The following is a 20,191-nucleotide window of genomic DNA, read 5'->3' as shown; positions in this document are numbered from 1 at the left end:
GGCTACAGACTCAAAATCCCACTATCAATTTGGAAACCAAAGAAATGTCTTTTCCATCTACTGTACCCTTCCCACAGGCTTCACCAAATGAAGAGTTTGTAGAGGATTCTTGTGCCGATACAGTGTAATACTTTAATTAGCCAGATGATTAGATGTGGTAATCCAAAAGAAATACATTATTGGGTTTTATTAGAGATTGCTGGCTGTTTTATTAATGTTCTGCTTGCTCTTCAGTTTATGTACACTAATTTAGCTTGTAAAGTGTTCAGCATTCCACTAATTTCATTACTATCTAAGCAGCCTCTAACCATTTTTCAAAAGTCGTCTAGGCCTATTGTGTAAGTGTTGAAAGAAGATCCGGCAGAGCCTTCACCACAGGGAATCTCACATGTAGACCCAGGTGATGCGGTCGACCTGAGAAAGATACCTCCACTAATGCACACTTAGCTTTGGAGGGGGTGGGTGAAAGGAGTTCTGCCCATTCAAGAGACTTGAGCCCAGAGAAGCAGAAGGGAGCATGTGTTTCTGTAGCTGTGGGACTTGGGACAGAGAATCAAGGAACATCAGAAAGATGAAAGGAGAATGAGAGACATCCTTCAGGACAGCAGATGGATTGCACGGCATCCAAAGAGACACCGATTTGTATTTCACATGATTCTAGTCAGATATGGATTTGCTCCATTTAACCATCAGAGATACCATAGATACTTTTGGGGAGACCAGGAGAGTACAAAGAAGTCACCTGGTCCCATGGATGTTGTTTGGGCGTTGCTAGGGTGAACCCACCAGTCACCTAGAACCCATGGAGACATTTAGAGTTGCCAGGAGGGACCCACCGGTCGCCTGGCCCCATGGAAACACTCGGAGAGGCCAGGTTGGGACCCTCAGGTCTCCTGGCCTTGTACCTTGATGGACTGCTAGCTTCCTAAGCTTACTGCTACCTCCTCTCTGTGGGGGCCCACCAGAAGCGGGGGGCCACTGGTTGAGGTAGTCGGCCCTGGAAGTCTCCAAAGGTGCAGTTGTTCTATCCTAGGCAGTCGAAGAAGGAAGGGTGAGACTGTGTAATGTTCCATCTTGGGTATATGATGGGATTGTTCTGTGTGTTTGTCAGTTTGTGGGTCAATAAAGTATTGCCACGCTGTTTTACCCTCACCCTGTGCTGTCTGAGTAGCGTTACGCCCACGGAAGACCCCGGGTCTTCACAATCCTGTTTAATCTTCTAAACTACCATCTGTGTATAAAGAATTTGATGATGTATGTGACAAGTAGTATTGTGTCTAGGTGTTAGCTTAGTTTCCAGTCTCCAAGCTCCTGAACATTCTTTCCTAGATTGTTCTCACCCATCTACGGATTGTTCCTACAACTCCTTTTGCTAACTACAAGAACTTCTGCTACTGCTTGCTCTTCTGCTCGTGCTCCTTTGGCCACTGGTTTCCAGCAGTACTGTGCCGATATCGTAACACACCGTCCAATCAACCTTACTGCATTTGGTGGTATCTGAGCAGAAAATATCGGCCATTGGAAACCAAGCATGCCTGAAACTTCACACAGCCTCCACCATGTGTTACAGAAGATGTGCTGTGTTTGGATCATGAGCCGTTTCAAGCCTTCTCCAAACTTTATTCTTCCCATCTTTTTTATACAGGTTGATATTAGTTTCATCTCTCCAAAGAATGCTTTGCACCTTGTGGTGAACCCTCTGTATTTGCTCTTATGAAGTCTGCTCTTTTATGGTGGGCCTAAACACTGAAACACCTTTTTCCTGGAAAGTTTTCTTCACGTAGGTTCATATTGTGAAGGGGCTTTTCTTCACCATTTAAAGGATTCTGCAATCATCCTCCACGGTTGCCTTCAGTGGGCGTGCACACCTTTTTGAGTCCCCAAGCTCAGAAGTGAACTTTTTTTTTGCAAAATATGCCATGCTGTTGATTTAGCAACTCCTAATATTTCTGATCATTTGTAGATTTGATCTTTTCTCTTCCATTGAGAGCTCATTTCTGTGTTATGAGTTCACAGCAACAGCTTCCAAATACGAAGCCACACCTGGAATCAGCACAAGACCTTTTACCTTTAATTGATGATGGATTAATGGGGGAAGAGCCCATACAGCCAGTGAAAGAGCTTTTGAAATAATTGTCTAATTACCTTTGGTCCCTTGAAAAAGATGCAGCCCCATATTAAAGAGCTGTAATTCCTAAACCCTATATCCAATTATGATGTGAACACCCTCAAATTAAAGCGGAGAGTTGGAACTTTAAGGCCAGACTGATTATATAATTGTATCCTAAATATGTTTTGGAAAACAACTAAAATGCCCAAACTTGTATCACTGTCCAAATATTTTCTGGACCCAACTATTTAAAGAAATCAAACCAAAGATGGCCAAAAATTAAGCTATTTGTAATAATGAGAAATGACACAGGGAATAAGTATTTAACTCACTTACTTAAGTTTATTTAATACTTCACACAAAAGCCTTTGTTGGCGATGACAGCTTCAAGATACCTCCTGTATGGAGAAACTAGTCACATGCATTGCCCAGGTGTGATTTTGGCCCATTATTCCACACTAACACTCTTAAAATTCTGAAGGTCCCTTGGGGAATCTTCATCATCCTGGTAGTTGGCCCTAAATGCCCCAAAGTTTCTGAGGTTCTAATCCCCAGTGAGCCAATGGGATTGTATATGCTGTTAACTGTTGTTGATCCAATAAAGTCTTATCTGAGTGTGGTCCCCTACCCTGCATGGTCTGAGAAGTGTTATACCAACGGGAAAGGAGTACGGCAATCAATAGGATGAACTCTGGCCCATGTGGTCTTTGTAACACTGCTGCATGGACAGTGCATGCACACTCAGCTCAGCTACATACGCACATTTACATACACACAGCTCTGCTACATATGCATATTTATATACACAGAGCTCTGATTCACATTTACATACACACAATAAGTACATACAATATGTTAAAAACATATATAGTTTCTAACTGTCTGAGTTATTTTTGATGGTCAACAAAATACGATTTTCCAGAAATTCATTTCTCACACTCTAGGTATGATAATGTCTTCTCTCTGTATCGGATTTTTGATCTTTAAATGGGGCTGTCCACTACTTAGACAACCCCTTCTCATTTCTCATGTTTGGTCCTGTTAATATAAAAACAATTATACAAACCTCCCATGCCTGTGGCGTTCTAGCGGTGTCAGCACTTGCGTTTCCAGGGATTATATGACGTTGTTACGTCATGTAAGCCCTGTGCCCAATCAGCCATGGCATGACTGTCTCCACCTTTTAACACATCGAACAATAAGAGAAACTCAGAAAGAAGCTGTAGCCCTGGCTTCCTGTTGATGTTCAATCTGTCCGAAGGCGGGGACAGTGAAGCTGGCGCTGACTGGGCGCAGGGCTCGTGTGATGTAACAACCTCACAATAGCCCCGGGTACACAAGTGCAGACACGGCTGGAACAGCGACAACATAGAGGGTGAGTATGAGTGTTTTTATTTTAATGAGGCCAAACATGAGGAATGACAAGTGGTTGCCCTAGTATTGGACAACCTTATTAGGAAGATACAATTTTCAGTTAAAACTTTTCAAACATTCTGAACATGAAAACCGCTTATCCCCTGTATGAATTCTCTGGGGCTTATTCAAATCTGATTTCTGGTTAAAACATTTCCCACATTCTCAACAGGAAAAAGGCCTCACTTCTGTGTGGGTTCTCTGGTGCTTAATCAAAGCTGATTTCTGGTTAAAACATTTCCCACATTCTGAACATGAAAAAGGCTTCTCCCCTGTGTGGGTTCTCTGGTGGTAATCAAGATTGTGTTTCCGGTTAAAACATTTCCCACATTCTGAACATGAAAAAGGCTTCTCCCCTGTGTGGGTTCTCTGGTGGTTATCAAGATTCTGTTTCCGGATAAAACATTTCCCACATTCTGAACATGAAAAAGGCTTCTCCCCTGTGTGGGTTCTCTGGTGGTTATCAAGATTCTGTTTCCGGATAAAACATTTCCCACATTCTGAACATGAAAAAGGCTTCTCCCCTGTGTGGGTTTTCTGGTGGCTACGAAGATGTGATTTCCAGCTAAAACATTTCCCACATTCTGAACATGAAAAAGGCTTCTCCCCTGTGTGGGTTCTTTGGTGTATAACAACATCTGATTTCCATTTAAAACATTTCCCACATTCTGAACATGAAAAAGGCTTCTCCCCTGTGTGGGTTCTCTGGTGGTTATCAAGATTCTGTTTCCGGTTAAAACATTTCCCACATTCTGAACATGAAAAAGGCTTCTCCCCTGTGTGAGTTCTCTGGTGGTTATCAAGATGCTGTTTCCAGCTGAAACATTTCCCACATTCTGAACATGAAAAAGGCTTCTCCCCTGTGTGGGTTCTCTGATGGCTATCAAGATACGCTTTTAGGTTAAAACATTTCCCACATTCTGAACATGAAAAAGACTTCTTCCCTGTGTGCGTTACTTGGTGCAAAACAAGACTACATTTATGTCTAAAATATTTCCCACATTCTGAACAGGAAAAAGACTTCTCCCCTGTGTGTGTTCTCTGGTGACTAAGAAGAGATGATTTCTTCATAAAACATTTCCCACATTCTGAACATGAAAATGGCTTCTCCCCTGTGTGAGTTCTCTGGTGACGAACAAGCTTCGATTTCTGGTTAAAACATTTCCCACACTTGGAACAATAAAATATATTCTCTGCTGTGTGAATGTCTTGATTCTTAAGAAAAAACTTTTGGAGAGGAAAACTATTCCCATAATCTGAACGTGAAAATGGATTATTTGCTTTAGGAGCAGTTTGATTTTTAATGCTTATTTTGTGACTTTGATTTTCCTTAGTATTCGGTAATGAATCAGAAGACAGGATCTGTTTCAAAGGATCAGATGACAGATCTTTGCTGTGAAGGGTTGATGGTATATCTGGAGTAATGGCATTCACTTCAATTGTATCCTGTGGGATCTCAAGATCATCGGATTTAAAAATTGAAGATATCAGCTGTCCCTCTGATCTCCTGGTACAGTCATCTGCCAAGAAAAAAACAATTATTATGTTTGAATAAAATATCCCTGAATGTAATATTTTTGAACATTTCTACTTAAACTGTCGGTAACAATGGAAAGTTACGTAGAAAAATTTTATTATTCACCAAGACAATGACAGTTCACAGTCTAATAGAAAACCTCATAGCATGAACCAGTGGAGCGTGGTGTTCAACTGTTTGTTCATTCTGCCTCTCAAATATGGAATAAAAAGCCACCAAACAATGTTATGTAGGCGAAAATAATACCAATAAAAACTTCTACTCATCCTGCAAAAAAACAAGTCCCCACTCAGGTCCATTATCTGTCAGTGGAAAAACAGAGGTTTCCACATTATTAGTGGCTCAAAGGCTCTTAAAAAGAAACATGGCTTCCATAAACCAATCCAGCAATATCCGCTCTCCCAAAAACAAATGCCCCCCTTGCTTCTGACCCTTGCAGTGCGCCGAAACCACATTTAGCATCCATGAATTTGGCATTACTATAGTGAGAAGAACCCAGTAAATTTATGGTGTGTGCCTCTTGGAGCACAATATGGGCACTATGTGTTGGGTAATAAAATGGCCAATGTGCAATTTTCACTCTCCAAAATTCAGTGCGTGCTAATTTCCGGAAAGTGTCTGTGGAGTCACTAGTCCTATATATTAATTCATTGAGGGTTATAATTTCCAAAATGGAGTCACTTTATGGGGATTTCTAATGTTCTGGTTTTCTGCCATTTTGTCATATTAGGGCTTCTGCAAATGGTGTATCCCGTCTCCTCTGGGATCTTCTCCTGCGATGTCTGCTTCTGTCACCAGGAACTGCCTCATTCATTCTGCGGGTTGCGCTGGTGATGGAGATGTCGGAACCAGAAGCTCTGGGCGGTGCAGGCTCTGTCCAGCCATTAAGATTAGGGTGCCCGGGAACTGTAGTACCATCCAGTCTGGCAGTATGAGTGTGTGCAATCTAGCTGAAGTCACACTACTAAAGCTTGGAGCATATTGCCAGAAGCTGCCTGATACAGCCTTGTTCTCCTCTGGTTCAGTCCTCTGTACTCAGCGCCTGGCTTGTGTGTTTGTTTCCGGATGTGGCCTTGGCCCATTTACTGACTATTAGTGATGAGCGAGCATGCTTGTCACTACTCGTTACTTACCTGAGCATCACAATGCTCAGTACTCAGCGAGTATTTTTTTTTCTTAAATTTTCGGGAGCGAGCTCGAGTCCCGGCCTCACATGTTTGGCACTTTTTAGGCAGCCAATTAACATGTAGGGATTGCCTGCCAGTCACTGTAATGCCGTAGCCATGTTGGTAGTGACATTATAGTGAATGGCTGGCCACATAGCATCATCAGGTCTATATAAGACCAGGGACCCTGCCCTCATCACAGTCTACCCCGGAAAAAGGCAGAGTAGGGAGAGCTGCGGCTGAGCGATGCAGAGAATTCTAGCTTTTAGACAGGAATTCCACACCAGTTGTATTTATTTCATCTGAACCAACAGCCCTTGTAATGGCTCATTCTGATGTATATTAATACTGCTGTTAGCAGGTTAGGCAGAGTTTGTGGAAAGATAGTGCACTACAGGTTAGGCTTCATTGCATGTTCTTTCTGGTGCTGTAACTCATATCAATAGCCCTAGTTCTCAGGGATAATAATATTCCTTTTTGCTCTTAATCCTGCTAATTTTTGTGAAAAGCAATATACTACACTATTTTTACTGCTCCATTTGTTTGTTAACAGTATACAGCCACACTTAGTTGATTTGACTAGCATTGCTATGTAGTGCAAGCATAGAAAAAGTCCATCTGTGGTGGTCAGATTTTACTGCGTAATGATTCTGAAATTTTTTGGAATCTGCAAAATATTATACTCCATTTAAAATGTGCCAGTTGTGTGTTGAAAACATACATCCTGACTTGGCCGCTAACCAATAGCATATTGCTATTGCAGTAAAACTTGCTCATCTGAAGTGGTCAGATTTTTACTGCGTTAATAATCGTGAAATTTTGTTGAAGTTGCCAAATATTATACTGCATTTAAAATGAGCAAGGCGCGTAGTAAGGGACGGGGAAGTGGATGTGATGCGGATGGTGCACGCAGAGGCTAAGGCTGTGGGCAAGGTGAAACTGTGCCTGCTGCAGTAGCACAACAAACATCCACATCATGTCGACCTAGCGTCCTGTCCCACTTTGTAGGGGGTTGCAGAACAACACTCTTGAAGCCAGACCAGTGTGAAAAGGTTGTTGAGTTGATAGCAGACAATGCTTCCAGTCAGTTTCCAGCACCACCCTGTCTTCCACACGGTCCAGTCTCAGTAGTCTTGAGTCTGGACCACATAATCCCGCACCCGGCAACCCCGCCAATCAGCTGCTATTGGTGCCAGTGGCTTCCGTCGGCCGGAAGCGCTTACTTGCGGAGCTTGGCCGTCTAGCTTTAGTGGCCGCCGCAGGGTACTCAAACAATAGTAAGGGCCGCCTGATGGCGCTTTATAAATAGTGAGGCCTGAAAAAAAAATGGGACTTACAGAGTCTCTCTTTCATAAATGAAACAGATGTATCTGATCATGTCTTACACACCACATGGCCAGATAAGGTAGTAAAATGTTAAAATTACATTTACCGGTGAATGCATTTTCCACCGTTGAAGGCAATGTGAACGTGCAAAAACACTAAGTGTGAACATAGCCCAAGGTGTGGAGGAATATTTTTTCTGTTATTTATTTTGCATTATATAGAAGTCATTATCCTGGAAAGAATGTTTCTTAAAAATTGTTGTTTCCAGGAAAATCCATTTTATCTTCGCTTTTGTATTTTTTATTGTCAGCCCGTAAAAGTGGCATACTACTCTGGTAACATTGTTCACAGCAGCGACCTGGGATTCAGAGATGATTCCAGGGGTCTTCCCCATGCTGTTTCCATGCCATTTCAGCACTTTTTTCATAGATCTGAACGATTTTTAGACTCCCTCCAGCCCTACGGAGGATATGGGGGGGGGGGGTGGGAGGGAACCGCCTGAAAATTGCTCGAGTAACAAATAACCGAGCATCACTACTGACTACTCTTTTGTCTTCTGATTTTGTATTTTCTCTGCCCTCCTTGTTCTGACCCGGCTACCTGACTATTCTTCATATCTCACTCCACAGAACAACAGGTCACACCAAGGCCCAAGCCTAGGTGTCTCTGTGTAAGTCCAGATTCATGTAGATGGGTTAAAGAAGTTAAAGGTTGATGGGGAAAACTGTGACTATAGACAATAACACATCACATTTTCTACTGAAAAGATTATGCTGAACAGTCTTAGGCTCTGTGCCCACGATGCGTTTTTTCTGCAGTGGCAAAAACGCTGCAGAAACGCTTAAAAAACGCATGGTAGAAGACCTGCCATGTTGCCCAATGATAATCTGCATGTGCTGTGCACAAGCTGCGGAAATTTCCGCTGCGGGTTATCATTGCGGAAAAAAAAGCAGCACTACCAATTATTTTGCGGAAGCGCTTCGTTTTCGCCGCCATTGACTTGCATTGGAAAACATGGAATCCGCATCACTGCATCTGTACATGCGGAATCCAAGCGTTTCAATGTGCGGATGGTACCCGGGTGTGGAGGAGAGGAGACTCTCCTCCACACCCGGGTACCAAAGAACCTGTGAAAAAAAGAATAGAATAAAAAATAAATATTATACTTACCTTCTGACGGCCCCCGGTCTCCTTGTCTTCGCTTGCTGGCAGGTCCTTCAGTGTAGTGTACCGCAAGCTGCCGGCATGCCAGGACAGAATGAAGCAAGACTCCAGGGGCCATCAGATGGTAAGTATAGATTTATTTTTCTATTTTTTGACATTCTTTGGGGTCGTTTGCATGGATTTATATAGTGTGACCAAGTTGTCAAGCACTTTCCAAGTGATGCTAAAATCGCTTGGAAAATGCTTGTCAACCCGCATGCGGAAATGCATGTGAAGAACACTTCACATCCGCTTGTCACTGGCAGGAAAAACGCATGTACAATCCGCATGCATTTTTTCTGCCAGGGAGATGCAGAAATGCTCAGGAAAAAACCCGGAGCATTTCTGCATCGTGGGCACCTAGCCTTAATCAGTAAAAAAAAATGAGAAGAGTAACTAGTGGAGAAACCTCCCTGGAGTAAATAGATTACCAACAGCCACAAACTCTAAATTATCGTAAAATCCAATATTTTCTGTCAGATGAGCTTCAAGAAGAAATATTAGACATTTAAAGAGAACTTTTTATAATAGTGCAGAGCTGAGGTGTCTTAAATTTGAATATCTGGCATTTGGAAAAGGCAATGGAGACCTCTTTTTAAAGAGACCAAGGAGTTACTGAGTAACATAAATGAGGCCGACCGATCCCACCACAAATCATACAAAATGAAAATCTGTAAACCAATAGACATAGAATAAAAAAATGTTACATCCCCAACAACAATATATGTATGAGGGGGGAGCTCCAACACTAAACTGGAGTTGCACTCATTTATGGTGGACCATTGGAGCTACTGAGTCCTGACAAGGAGAGTAGAGAAAGTATTAGGCTGTGTGCCCACGTAGCATTTTTCAAGCGTTTTTGATGCGGAATTTCCGCAGCGTAAACGCTTGAAAAACGCTTGGTAACACGCACCCCATGGTCCCCAATGGGATTCCGCAAGTTCTATGCACATGCTGCGGATTTTTCCGCAGCGTTTATGCTGCGTTCAAAAATCCGCAGCATGTCATTTAATTTTGCGTTTCCGCAAGCAGAATTGCCTTTGTTCAATGCATAAAAAACGCAAGGCAATTCCGCATGTGGAAAACGCGTGATAAACGCGCGAAAAAAGCGCGATAAACGCGTGCGGAATTCCGCATGCGTTTTTCCGGGAGAGGACTTGCATTTATGCAGCAGAAATTTTCTGCTTCATAAATGCAACGTGGGCACATAGCCTTAGTGCCCCCATTTCAGGAGAGATTGTGCAGTAATCTGAATTCCTTAGGATTGAAAACATAATGGAATTTTTGACGTGGAGTGAATCCATGAAACCAGGGCTGGAGCCATGCCAACACATCTCCTGCAGGCGTGAATAAATGTGTATTACAGCCATCAGCCACGCACAGCTTAGAGATATATCATGGCACAGGTGTAATGTTTTCTGTATAGTTTATCACAATCCTGTTTGAAGTTAGTTGGTTTTAAAAGAAATTGAAAAGTCAGGATAAAGGGAAACTCTGCTGTTATTGTACAGAAATTCACACTTGGTCCTCACTGCACATTTAATGTTGTCGATCATAAAAGTGAAGTTTGGCCAGAAAGACGGGACGTGGTCATGTAGGGACCATATGAGCACATTCAGCAGCACAGAAGGGAGAGAAGGTAGATTCATCCAATAAGTTATCAAGGTTCTAGGAAGCCAACAGCATCATTACCCTCCGCTTTCCCTAAGAGGTCCATTATAATATTTTTCTTCAAGTGATTTTCGAACTTCTCAGCACATTCTACATAATGTGACAAAGTCACTGGTAAAGTACTGGAGGAGAGATGTGTAGCACTGAGATTGTTAGCTCCAGTAATTAAACATAGGAAAAAGGTTCCAGCACACGAGGGGGTAAATCAGCCATCTTTAGTGATAGAATGATTGAACACCTGTAGAGAGGGAGGAGGTCATAGGATAAAATTCGCAGCCTTTAGAGTATTTGTGGGGTGGGCCTGGAGGTAACAGCCGTACTTTAAATAGAAACTGTTCCTGTGTCTGCCTCTTTAAGAAGCTGAGTGAGTCGATCACAATACGCTGACATTTGGCTTTGTAGTTTACAGATCTGGGCAGGCAAGGGTCAACGTCTCCTAATCACAGTGGGTACGTGGATCCTCCAGGTTGTAAGTTCTATAGAAAAGGGCTTTTAATGCCCAAAGTCATTTGGACAGTTTTGGGTGTTAAAATATGTTGTGGTCTAGAGGGAAATGGTGATCACACGATTGTGATACGGCCGGTCTACATCACCCATAAAGCAGCCACAGCCGGTGACTGAGAAGAATCTGTGACTTATCAGCATTTAGTGGTTACTACTCACCTGGATAGTCATATGTAGGAATCTCCTCTTTACACCGCTCATCACCCTTCACATATGTCTCTGTAGTATCAATATGGGTCAGATATTCACCCTGAAACAAATATTGTAAAAGTCACAGACAGATGGAGAGGTCACATCTATGATCAGCTCTAATCCTGCCATCTCCACCGTTCTCATTACACAAGTATAAAACATATAATACTGGTGGATAAAACAAGACTGAGCACAAGACCTTCACATCCATCTACAAATCACAGGGGAGATCTCATGACACCTTCACTCCATCTACCTGATGATCCTGAGGAACATTGGGGTCTTCTTGTTTACAGTCTTGTGGAAGAAGAGGACGGGGACATCTCTCTGGTGTTGTCCTCTTACTGGATAGATCTGGAGGAAACACATACAGGGACTGAATTCATTCTTTACATACAGATAATTATAGGCCGTGTGTATTTAGTCCTGTCTATTACCTGGTGATGTGAGGGGCTGGGGAACCTCCATCATGACGTCCTTGTACAGATCTTTGTGTCCTTCTAAATACTCCCACTCCTCCATGGAGAAATAGACAGCGACATCCTGACACCTTATAGGAACCTGACACATACAATGATATCGTCATCCCCCCCAATCACTTCATAGCGTTACTGTATAATGTCCCAGCATTCCCAGCAGTGTCACCTCTCCAGTCAGCAGCTCAATCATCTTGTAGATGAGTTCTAGGATCTTCTGGTCATCGATGTCCTCATGTATCAGGGGGTGAGGTGGAGGCCTTGTGATTGGGCACAGAGGTCTTCCCCATCCCTCAGACACAGGGTCCTGACGGCACTCACTAGAGGTCTTCTTCACTACTGTGTAATCCTGGTTATGGAGAGACACATTAATAAATCTCCCTCCAGACATTTCCAGAGTCCTCACCTCTCCAGTCCTGTCCATCTGTTATTCCCATAGATAAGAATGATGTAATGTGACGTCATCAGAATCTCTCACCTCTCCAGTAAGCCGGAAGAGGATCTCTAGGGTGAGGTGTAATAACCTCTCAGCCATCTTGTCTCTGTCCATATCTATCTTTGATGGGTAATTCTGAAAAATTCTCTTATATAGAAGATCTTCACCGACAGCATCTGATATTGTAGAGACCCGAATGAGAAGAAGATGAGCCGATGTAACATCATAAAAATCCTGTGTAATAATACAATTACTGGAGACAATAAGGGGAAATATATCAGGAGATAGAAGGTGTAGGTGTTGTATTCTCTAGTCTTGTATGGACTGGAACACAGGTTGAATTGCTGACTCAGACATCTCCTCCATGCTCCCAATCACTAGCTGTTTTACTCACTGCGTCAGCAGCCGATTGGTTGCAATAATCACAAGTTCGTTGGGGCTGACCAGGAAATACAGAGATTGGCAGGGACCCTAACAGCAATGGTATTTTTATTATTTTACAACATTCAGTTATTTTCATTGACTTCTACTAATAAAACCTATATATTTTAGGCCACAGACAACAAGCAGTTTCTTCCTCTGAGTCTGCAGCTGAATACGTTTCTCATAGACTCATTTTCCATAAAGCTAATTCTCGTCTCATTTACCAACACTGGAATTATATTATACTGTGTGTGGGGGGGATGGCGGTACTGTGGGAACATTACACTGTGTGGGGGCATCATATATACTGCATAAGGGCAAACAAAAAACCGAAGAAAGATGATCTAGAGGCCGTATTGTAAAACTACAATAATCTTTATTAGTATCAATAATCAATTTTTTTTTTGGAAGTGCATTGAGGTGAAGGGTGCATTGCTGGAAAAGGAAAAAAAAACAACAAAAAAAACTCTCTAAATCTTATAGTTTGCGAGTGTGAACGAGCTGCGTGTGTCCGGAGCGTAAGTGCGAACGAAAGTAAGTGTGTGACTTGTTTTTCAGTGACTTTGGATTCAGGGAGTTTGGAAGGGAGGACTTAGGACTGAATTGCTGACTGTATTTCATTCTTTCTTTACTTTACTTTTTACTTAATTAATCCACCTGACCTACTTAGCTGATTCCCCCGTCCATACTTGATACTTAATTGATCCCCCGTCCATACTTAACTGATCCCCCGCCGATATCTAATTGATACACTTGCACATCCCTAATTGATCCCCGTCCATACACCTATATATAAATAATTGTGTTTTGTACTTGTATATATATACTGACTGTATCCCCATATTTAGAATGACGTCCATGTTGGCCGGAGCCGTGCAGTGTACATCTTGCGCAATGTATGCATTCCGTGAGCAACCGCTCGAGGATCCATACTGCTGCGAGAGATGTGAGCATATCGTGCACTTGGAAGCCCAAATTCTGGATCTAAGTGCTCAGATAGCGATACTGAGGAGCATCGACAACATGGAACGGAGTTTGCTGCTCACCGAGCAGACACTCAATGGGTCAATACTGGGGGTGGAGCATAGAGGGGAAGTGCAGGCTGAACAGGCAGGGAGCTGGATAACAGTTAGGAGGGATAGAGGGAAGAAGTATAGGAAGGCTGGTTCAGAACCGGCATTATTGGAGCACGACAGATCCTCTGACCGCCGGGGGAGTGTATGCTCCAGTAATGAGGGGGAGGGGGGAAGTGTAGGGCAGGCAAGACAGGTTCTGGTAGTGGGTGACTCTATTATTAGGGGGACAGACAGGGCAATCTGTCACAAAGACCGGGATCGCCGAACGGTGTGCTGCCTCCCTGGCGCTCGAGTCCGGCACATCGCGGATCGGGTTGACAGGTTACTGGGTGGGGCTGGAGAAGAAGTGAGTGGTAGATGGAGGGTCCTTAAAAATGATTTCAGGGACCTAGGTAGGAAGCTTAGGGCAAGGACCTCCAAGGTAGTTTTCTCAGAAATACTACCAATCCCGCGAGCCACACAGGAGCGCCAACGGGAAGTTAGGGAGGTGAATAAGTGGCTAAAGAGTTGGTGTAAGGCAGAAGGGTTTGGGTTCATGGAGAACTGGGTTGACTTCGCGGTCGGCTACAGGCTCTACCATAGGGACGGGCTGCACCTCAATGGGGAGGGTGCAGCAGTGCTGGGGAAGAAGATGGCTAATAGGTTGGAGGAGTTTTTAAACTAGAGACGGGGGGGGGGGAACCAAGGAAATAGGTGGGATGTGAGGCAAGCAAGGGGGAAGGGGAGAAGTGAATATAATGAGGGTGGAGAGGGGGGTGGGGATAGTACAGTTAGATCGTTAGAGAAGAATAGGATGCTAAATAACCCCAAAGTTTTATCTTGCATGCTGACCAACGCAAGAAGCCTGACCAATAAGGCGGATGAGCTGCGGGCGCTTATATCGGAGGAGAGGTATGACATCGTAGGCATAACAGAGACTTGGCTAGACGATAGCTACGACTGGGCGGTAAATTTATTAGATTATAGTTTATTTAGAAGGGACCGGAAACAGGGGAAAGGCGGAGGAGTCTGCTTATATGTAAAGTCATGTCTAAAACCCAGACTAAGGGAAGATATAGGAGAGGGAGAAGAGGGGGTCGAGTCCATGTGGGTAGAGATAGAGGGGGCAAAAAATAATAATAAAATATTACTGGGGGTCTGCTATAAGCCACCAAATATAACAGAGGAGAATGAGAATCTGCTATTAGGACAAATAGACAAAGTAGCAAAACATAATGAAGTGATTGTAATGGGGGATTTCAACTACCCGGATATTGACTGGGAAACAGAAACCTGTAGATCTCAGAAAGGAAAAAGGTTCTTGACAAATATTAAGGATAATTATCTCTCCCAACTAGTGCAGGAACCAACGAGAGGGAAGGCCGTGTTGGACTTAATATTGACTAATAGGCCTGATAGAATAACTGAGGTACTGATAGGGGGGCACCTAGGTAATAGCGATCATAATATTATCGACTTCAAAATGCCCTTCAGTAGGGTTATCAATAAGGGAACAACAAAAACATTAAACTTTAGGAGAGCGAAGTTTGATCAGCTGATAGAAAACATTCAACTTATTGACTGGGACAAAGTACTTAATCAAAGGAATACGAATAGTAAATGGGAAACCTTCAAAAGAATTCTGAATACTCAGTGCGAGAGGTATATACCGTATGGGAATAAAAGGGCCAGAAATAAGAGGAAACCAATATGGTTGAACAAGAACGCAAAAGGGGCGTTAAATAGCAAAAAAGAGGCATTCAAGAGATTAAAACAGGAAAACAGTAAGGAGGCACTAATGTGTTACAAGGAAAAAACGAGAACCTGTAAAAAACAAATAAAAATAGCGAAGGAGGAAACAGAGAAACGTATTGCTAGGGAAAGTAGATCAAATCCCAAACTGTTCTTTACGTATATAAATAGTAAAAGGATTAAATCGGATAATATTGGACCGATAAAAAGTGAAGAAGGCAAAATCATAGAGAAAGATGAGGATAAAGCTAATCTATTAAATAATTTTTTTTCGACAACTTTCACAAAGGAAATAGAACTAACAGGAGAAATGAGAAGTGACAAGCTTAATCCTCCACTAAGTATGACTAATCTAACCCAAGTTGAGGTACAGAAACTCCTCAGTAACATTAAAATAAACAAATCACCAGGACCTGATGGCATACACCCACGGGTACTAAGGGAACTAAGTAATGTGATAGACAGACCGTTATATCTTATATTTAAGGACTCTGTTGAGACTGGGTCTGTACCACTTGATTGGCGACAGGCGAATGTAGTGCCAATATTCAAAAAGGGAGCGAAAAGTGACGCCGGAAACTATCGCCCGGTGAGTCTGACGTCCGTTGTGGGCAAAATTTTTGAAAGCTTCATTAAAGAGGCAATTACGGAGCATCTTGATGCTAATAATCTTTTAATCCCGAACCAACATGGATTCATGAGGAATCGCTCCTGCCAAACAAACCTGATTGACTTCTACGAGGAGGTTAGCTCTCGATTAGATCAGGGGGAACCAGTGGATGTCGTGTATCTCGACTTCTCAAAAGCGTTCGATAGCGTGCCACATAATAGGTTGGTATACAAAATGAGAATGATGGGGCTGGGGGAAAATGTCTGCAAGTGGGTAGCTAACTGGCTAAAGGATAGAAGGCAGAGGGTGGTTATAAATGGAATAAACTCAGATTGGGTAAGCGTCACTAGTGGGGTACCACAGGGGTCTGTACTAGGCCCAATGTTATTTAATATCTTTATTAACGACATAGTCAACGGGATAAATAGTAAAAATATCAATATTTGCAGATGACACAAAGTTATGTAAAACAATTAATACAAAAGAGGACAGTGCAGACCTACAGAGGGATTTGGATAAGCTGGGTAGGTGGAGCATTAAATGGCAAATGAGGTTTAACGAGGAGAAATGTAAGGTCATACATATGGGAAGGAAAAATGGAAGTCACCAGTACTCACTGAATGGGAAATCATTGGGGAATTCAGAGATGGAGAAGGACTTGGGCATCTTGATTGATAGCAAACTAAATTGGAGTGCCCAAAGTCAGGCCGCTGCTGTAAGGGCAAACAGGGTAATGGGGTGTATCAGAAGAGGTATAGCTGCAAAGGATGAGAACATTGTTCTTCCACTGTACAAAGCACTGGTCAGACCACACTTGGAATACTGTGCTCAGTTATGGGCCCCAATATATAGAAAGGATATAAATGAGCTTGAAAAGGTACAAAGGAGGGCAACAAAATTAATAAAGGGAATGGAGGGACTGCAATACCCAGAGAGGTTGGCAAAACTAGGACTATTCAGCCTGGAAAAGAGAAGGTTGAGGGGGGACATAATAAATGTGTACAAATATGTTAGGGGACAGTATAGAGATCTTGCCCAGGATTTGTTCAAAAGGAGGGATATTACGGTAACAAGAGGGCATTCACTAAGACTGGAAGAGAAAAGGTTTCAGCACCAGCATAGGAAGGGGTTCTGTAGCGCCGGCGTCCCTGCCCTCTGCTAGGCAGGGACGCTGTTCCCCTCACCCCTCTGCTCCGAGCCCGGCGTCCTCCTCCCGCTCTGCTGGCAGCGCGCGCTCCTTCCCGGCCACTGTGCTTAGGGCGCACGCGCGCGCGCTCCCTCCCTCTTAAAGGGGCCGCGCGCGCCGTCCTAAGGAGTCCCCGGCCAATGGCCGGAGGACTTCACCAAATATAAGGCACCTCCTCCAAAATGGAGGTGCCCGAGCAATGTTGTTGCACTGTTCACTACTCTGCTTCAGCCCTCAGGTCCCGTTGCCAGTTACCTGCCAGTTTGCTGTCTGTTTCCTGCCTGACATTCCTCCTACCTGCTTGCTAGCCTGAGGTCCGACGGTCTGCCTTCCTACTCCTGTCAGTCTGTCTATGGACCAGCTTGCCCGTTCACCTGGGAGCGCACATCTGCTACCTGCCTGCTAGCCTACCTGGAGGCTCCGCCGTCACGTGCTGTGACCACCTGCCATTCCAGAGACTCCTGCCCGCTCACCTGGGAGCGCACATCTGCTACCTGCCTGCTAGCCTACCTGGAGGCTCCGCCGTTACGTGCTGTGACCACCTGCCATTCCAGAGACTCCTGCCCGCTCACCTGGGAGCGCTCATCTGCTGCCTGTCTGTTGGCCTACCTGGAGGCTCCGCCGTCACGTGCTGTGACCACCTGCCATTCCAGAGACTCCTGCCCGCTCACCTGGGAGCGCTCATCTGCTGCCTGTCTGTTGGCCTACCTGGAGGCTCCGCCGTCACATGCTGTGACCACCCGTTTATCCAGAGACTCTCGCTTGCTCACCTGGGAGCACACATCTACCATCTGCCTGCTAGCCTACCTGGAGGCTCAGCCATCACAGGTCGTACCTACCCTTTACCCAGAGACTGCCCCGGTCACTTGCCGTGACCTCCTGCCTGTTCATCCAGAGACTGCCCCGGTCACTTGCCGTGACCTCCTGCCCGTTCATCCAGAGACTACCCCGGTCACTTGCCGTGACCTCCAGCCCGTTCACCCAGAGACTGTCCCGGTCACCTGCTGTGACTGCCTGCCCGTCTTCCCTGGTCGCCACCCGCTCCCTTATAAGGACCGCCCCCTTGTATAGTAGCTCAGAGGTTCCGCCTCCCAGACCCGTTACAGGTTCTTTACGGTAAGAGCAGTGAGAATATGGAATTCACCGAGTGAGGAGACGGTAATGTCAGATTCACTACATCAGTTCAAGCGGGGACTGGATGCATTTCTAGATACCAGGCAGATTTCAGCGTATACTTAAAAATAAAATAAAATAGTAGGTTGATACAGGGATTTATTCTGACTGCTGGTTTCAGAGTCGGGAGGGAATTTTTCCTCAGGTGAAGATTGGCTAAATCACTTGAGGTTTTTGCCCTCCTCTGGATCAACTTTAGCAATTACAGAACTAACAGGTCGAACTTGATGGGCGCAAGTCTTTATTCGGCTTTACAAACTATGTTACTATGTTACTATGGAAGTGAACAGAGCACAGTGCAAATGGCTATGCACAAAGACGCCAGCAGGGAAGATAGAGAAAGAAGATTCATTGCTAGTCGGACTGAGAGCTGGGTGGTATCACCGGCTGCGGTCGTAATATCCATCATCCGAAGGAGCATATGCTGTGACTGCCGATATACCTGCGGGAGATACAAAAAGCTGTGGGCCAACCAAAAGTTGGGGGACAGTGGGTATCACCTGGTACGGGGCAGTGGAACTACTGATCCCAGGTTGGAAACTCGAGGACTAAGAGAATTGCCTGTTGGACATTTATCTGGAATTGCTGTTCACCGTGGCCGGAAGGAATAAAGCTAATTGCATCGATAACCTGCCTAGGTGATTATTAAAATCTACAACCGCACATCTTTACAGATACTAATAAAGAATATTGTAGTTTTACAATACGGCCTCTACATCGTCTTTCTTCGGTTTTTGTTTATGTTTATGGCGATTGGCCGTGATATTTAGTCCTAATAAATGGTAGGAGTTTATTATTGTGATTGATATATGATATATATTGCTCTCCCTGCTATTGTTCCTATGAATTTCATCTACTATACTGCATAAGGGGCATAATGGGGGCATTACACCGCGTGGGGACATCATACATACTGTATAAGGGGCATAATGGGGGCATTACACTGTGTGGGGGCATCATACATCCTGCATAAGGGGCATAATGGGGGCATTACACTGTGTGGGGTCATCATACATCCTGCATAAGGGGCATAATGGGGGCATTACACTGTGTGGGGGCATCATACATCCTGCATAAGGGGCATAATGGGGGCATTACACTGTGTAGGGGCATCACACATCCTGCATAAGGGGCATAATGGGGGCATTACACTGTGTGGGGGATCATACATCCTGCATAAGGGGCATAATGGGGGCATTACACTGTGTGGGGGATCATACATCCTGCATAAGGGGCATAATGGAGGCATTACACTGTGTGGGGGCATCATACATACTGCATAAGGGGCATAATGGGGGCATTACACTGTGTGGGGGCATCATACATACTGCATAAGGGGCATAATGGGGGCATTACACTGTGTGGGGGCATCATACATCCTGCATAAGGGGCATAATGGGGGCATTACACTGTGTGGGGGCATCATACATCCTGCATAAGGGGCATAATGGGGGCATTACACTGTGTGGGGGATCATACATCCTGCATAAGGGGCATAATGGGGGCATTACACTGTGTGGGGGCATCATACATACTGCATAAGGGGCATAATGGGGGCATTACACTGTGTGGGGTCATCATACATCCTGCATAAGGGTCATAATGGGGGCATTACACTGTGTGGGGGATCATACATCCTGCATAAGGGGCATAATGGAGGCATTACACTGTGTGGGGGCATCATACATACTGCATAAGGGGCATAATGGGGGCATTACACTGTGTGGGGGCATCATACATCCTGCATAAGGGGCATAATGGGGGCATTACACTGTGGGGGGGCATCATACATACTGCATAAGGGGCATAATGGGGGCATTACACTGTGTGGGGGCATCATACATCCTGCATAAGGGGCATAATGGGGGCATTACACTGTGTGGGGGCATCATACATCCTGCATAAGGGGCATAATGGGGGCATTACACTGTGTGGGGGCATCATACATCCTGCATAAG

The 20,191-nt window shown here is 44.4% G+C and overlaps 1 protein-coding gene across 2 annotated transcripts in view; it reads right to left on the bottom strand.

Moving 5' to 3' along the window:
• Window positions 1-2,442: 2,442 nt before the first annotated feature.
• Window positions 2,443-20,191, bottom strand: part of LOC141176132 (uncharacterized) — a 725,229-nt gene continuing 707,480 nt past the window's right edge. The window contains exon 8 of one of the 2 annotated variants that reach the window (XM_073660129.1): window positions 2,443-4,462. In XM_073660129.1, the coding sequence (XP_073516230.1) occupies window positions 3,689-4,462 (774 nt within the window). In that variant the 3' untranslated portion in view covers window positions 2,443-3,688. Of the gene's footprint in view, window positions 4,704-20,191 lie in introns of both variants that reach the window. The other variant, XM_073660130.1, reaches the window with a different exon arrangement.

This window comes from Phyllobates terribilis, unplaced genomic scaffold (genome assembly GCF_046119375.1).
Source record: "Phyllobates terribilis strain yellow unplaced genomic scaffold, ASM4611937v1 Scaffold_17__1_contigs__length_24005725, whole genome shotgun sequence".
Lineage (NCBI taxonomy): Eukaryota > Metazoa > Chordata > Amphibia > Anura > Dendrobatidae > Phyllobates > Phyllobates terribilis.
Note: the sequence above shows the minus strand (reverse complement) of the source record. Positions and strands in the feature narration are given on the sequence as shown.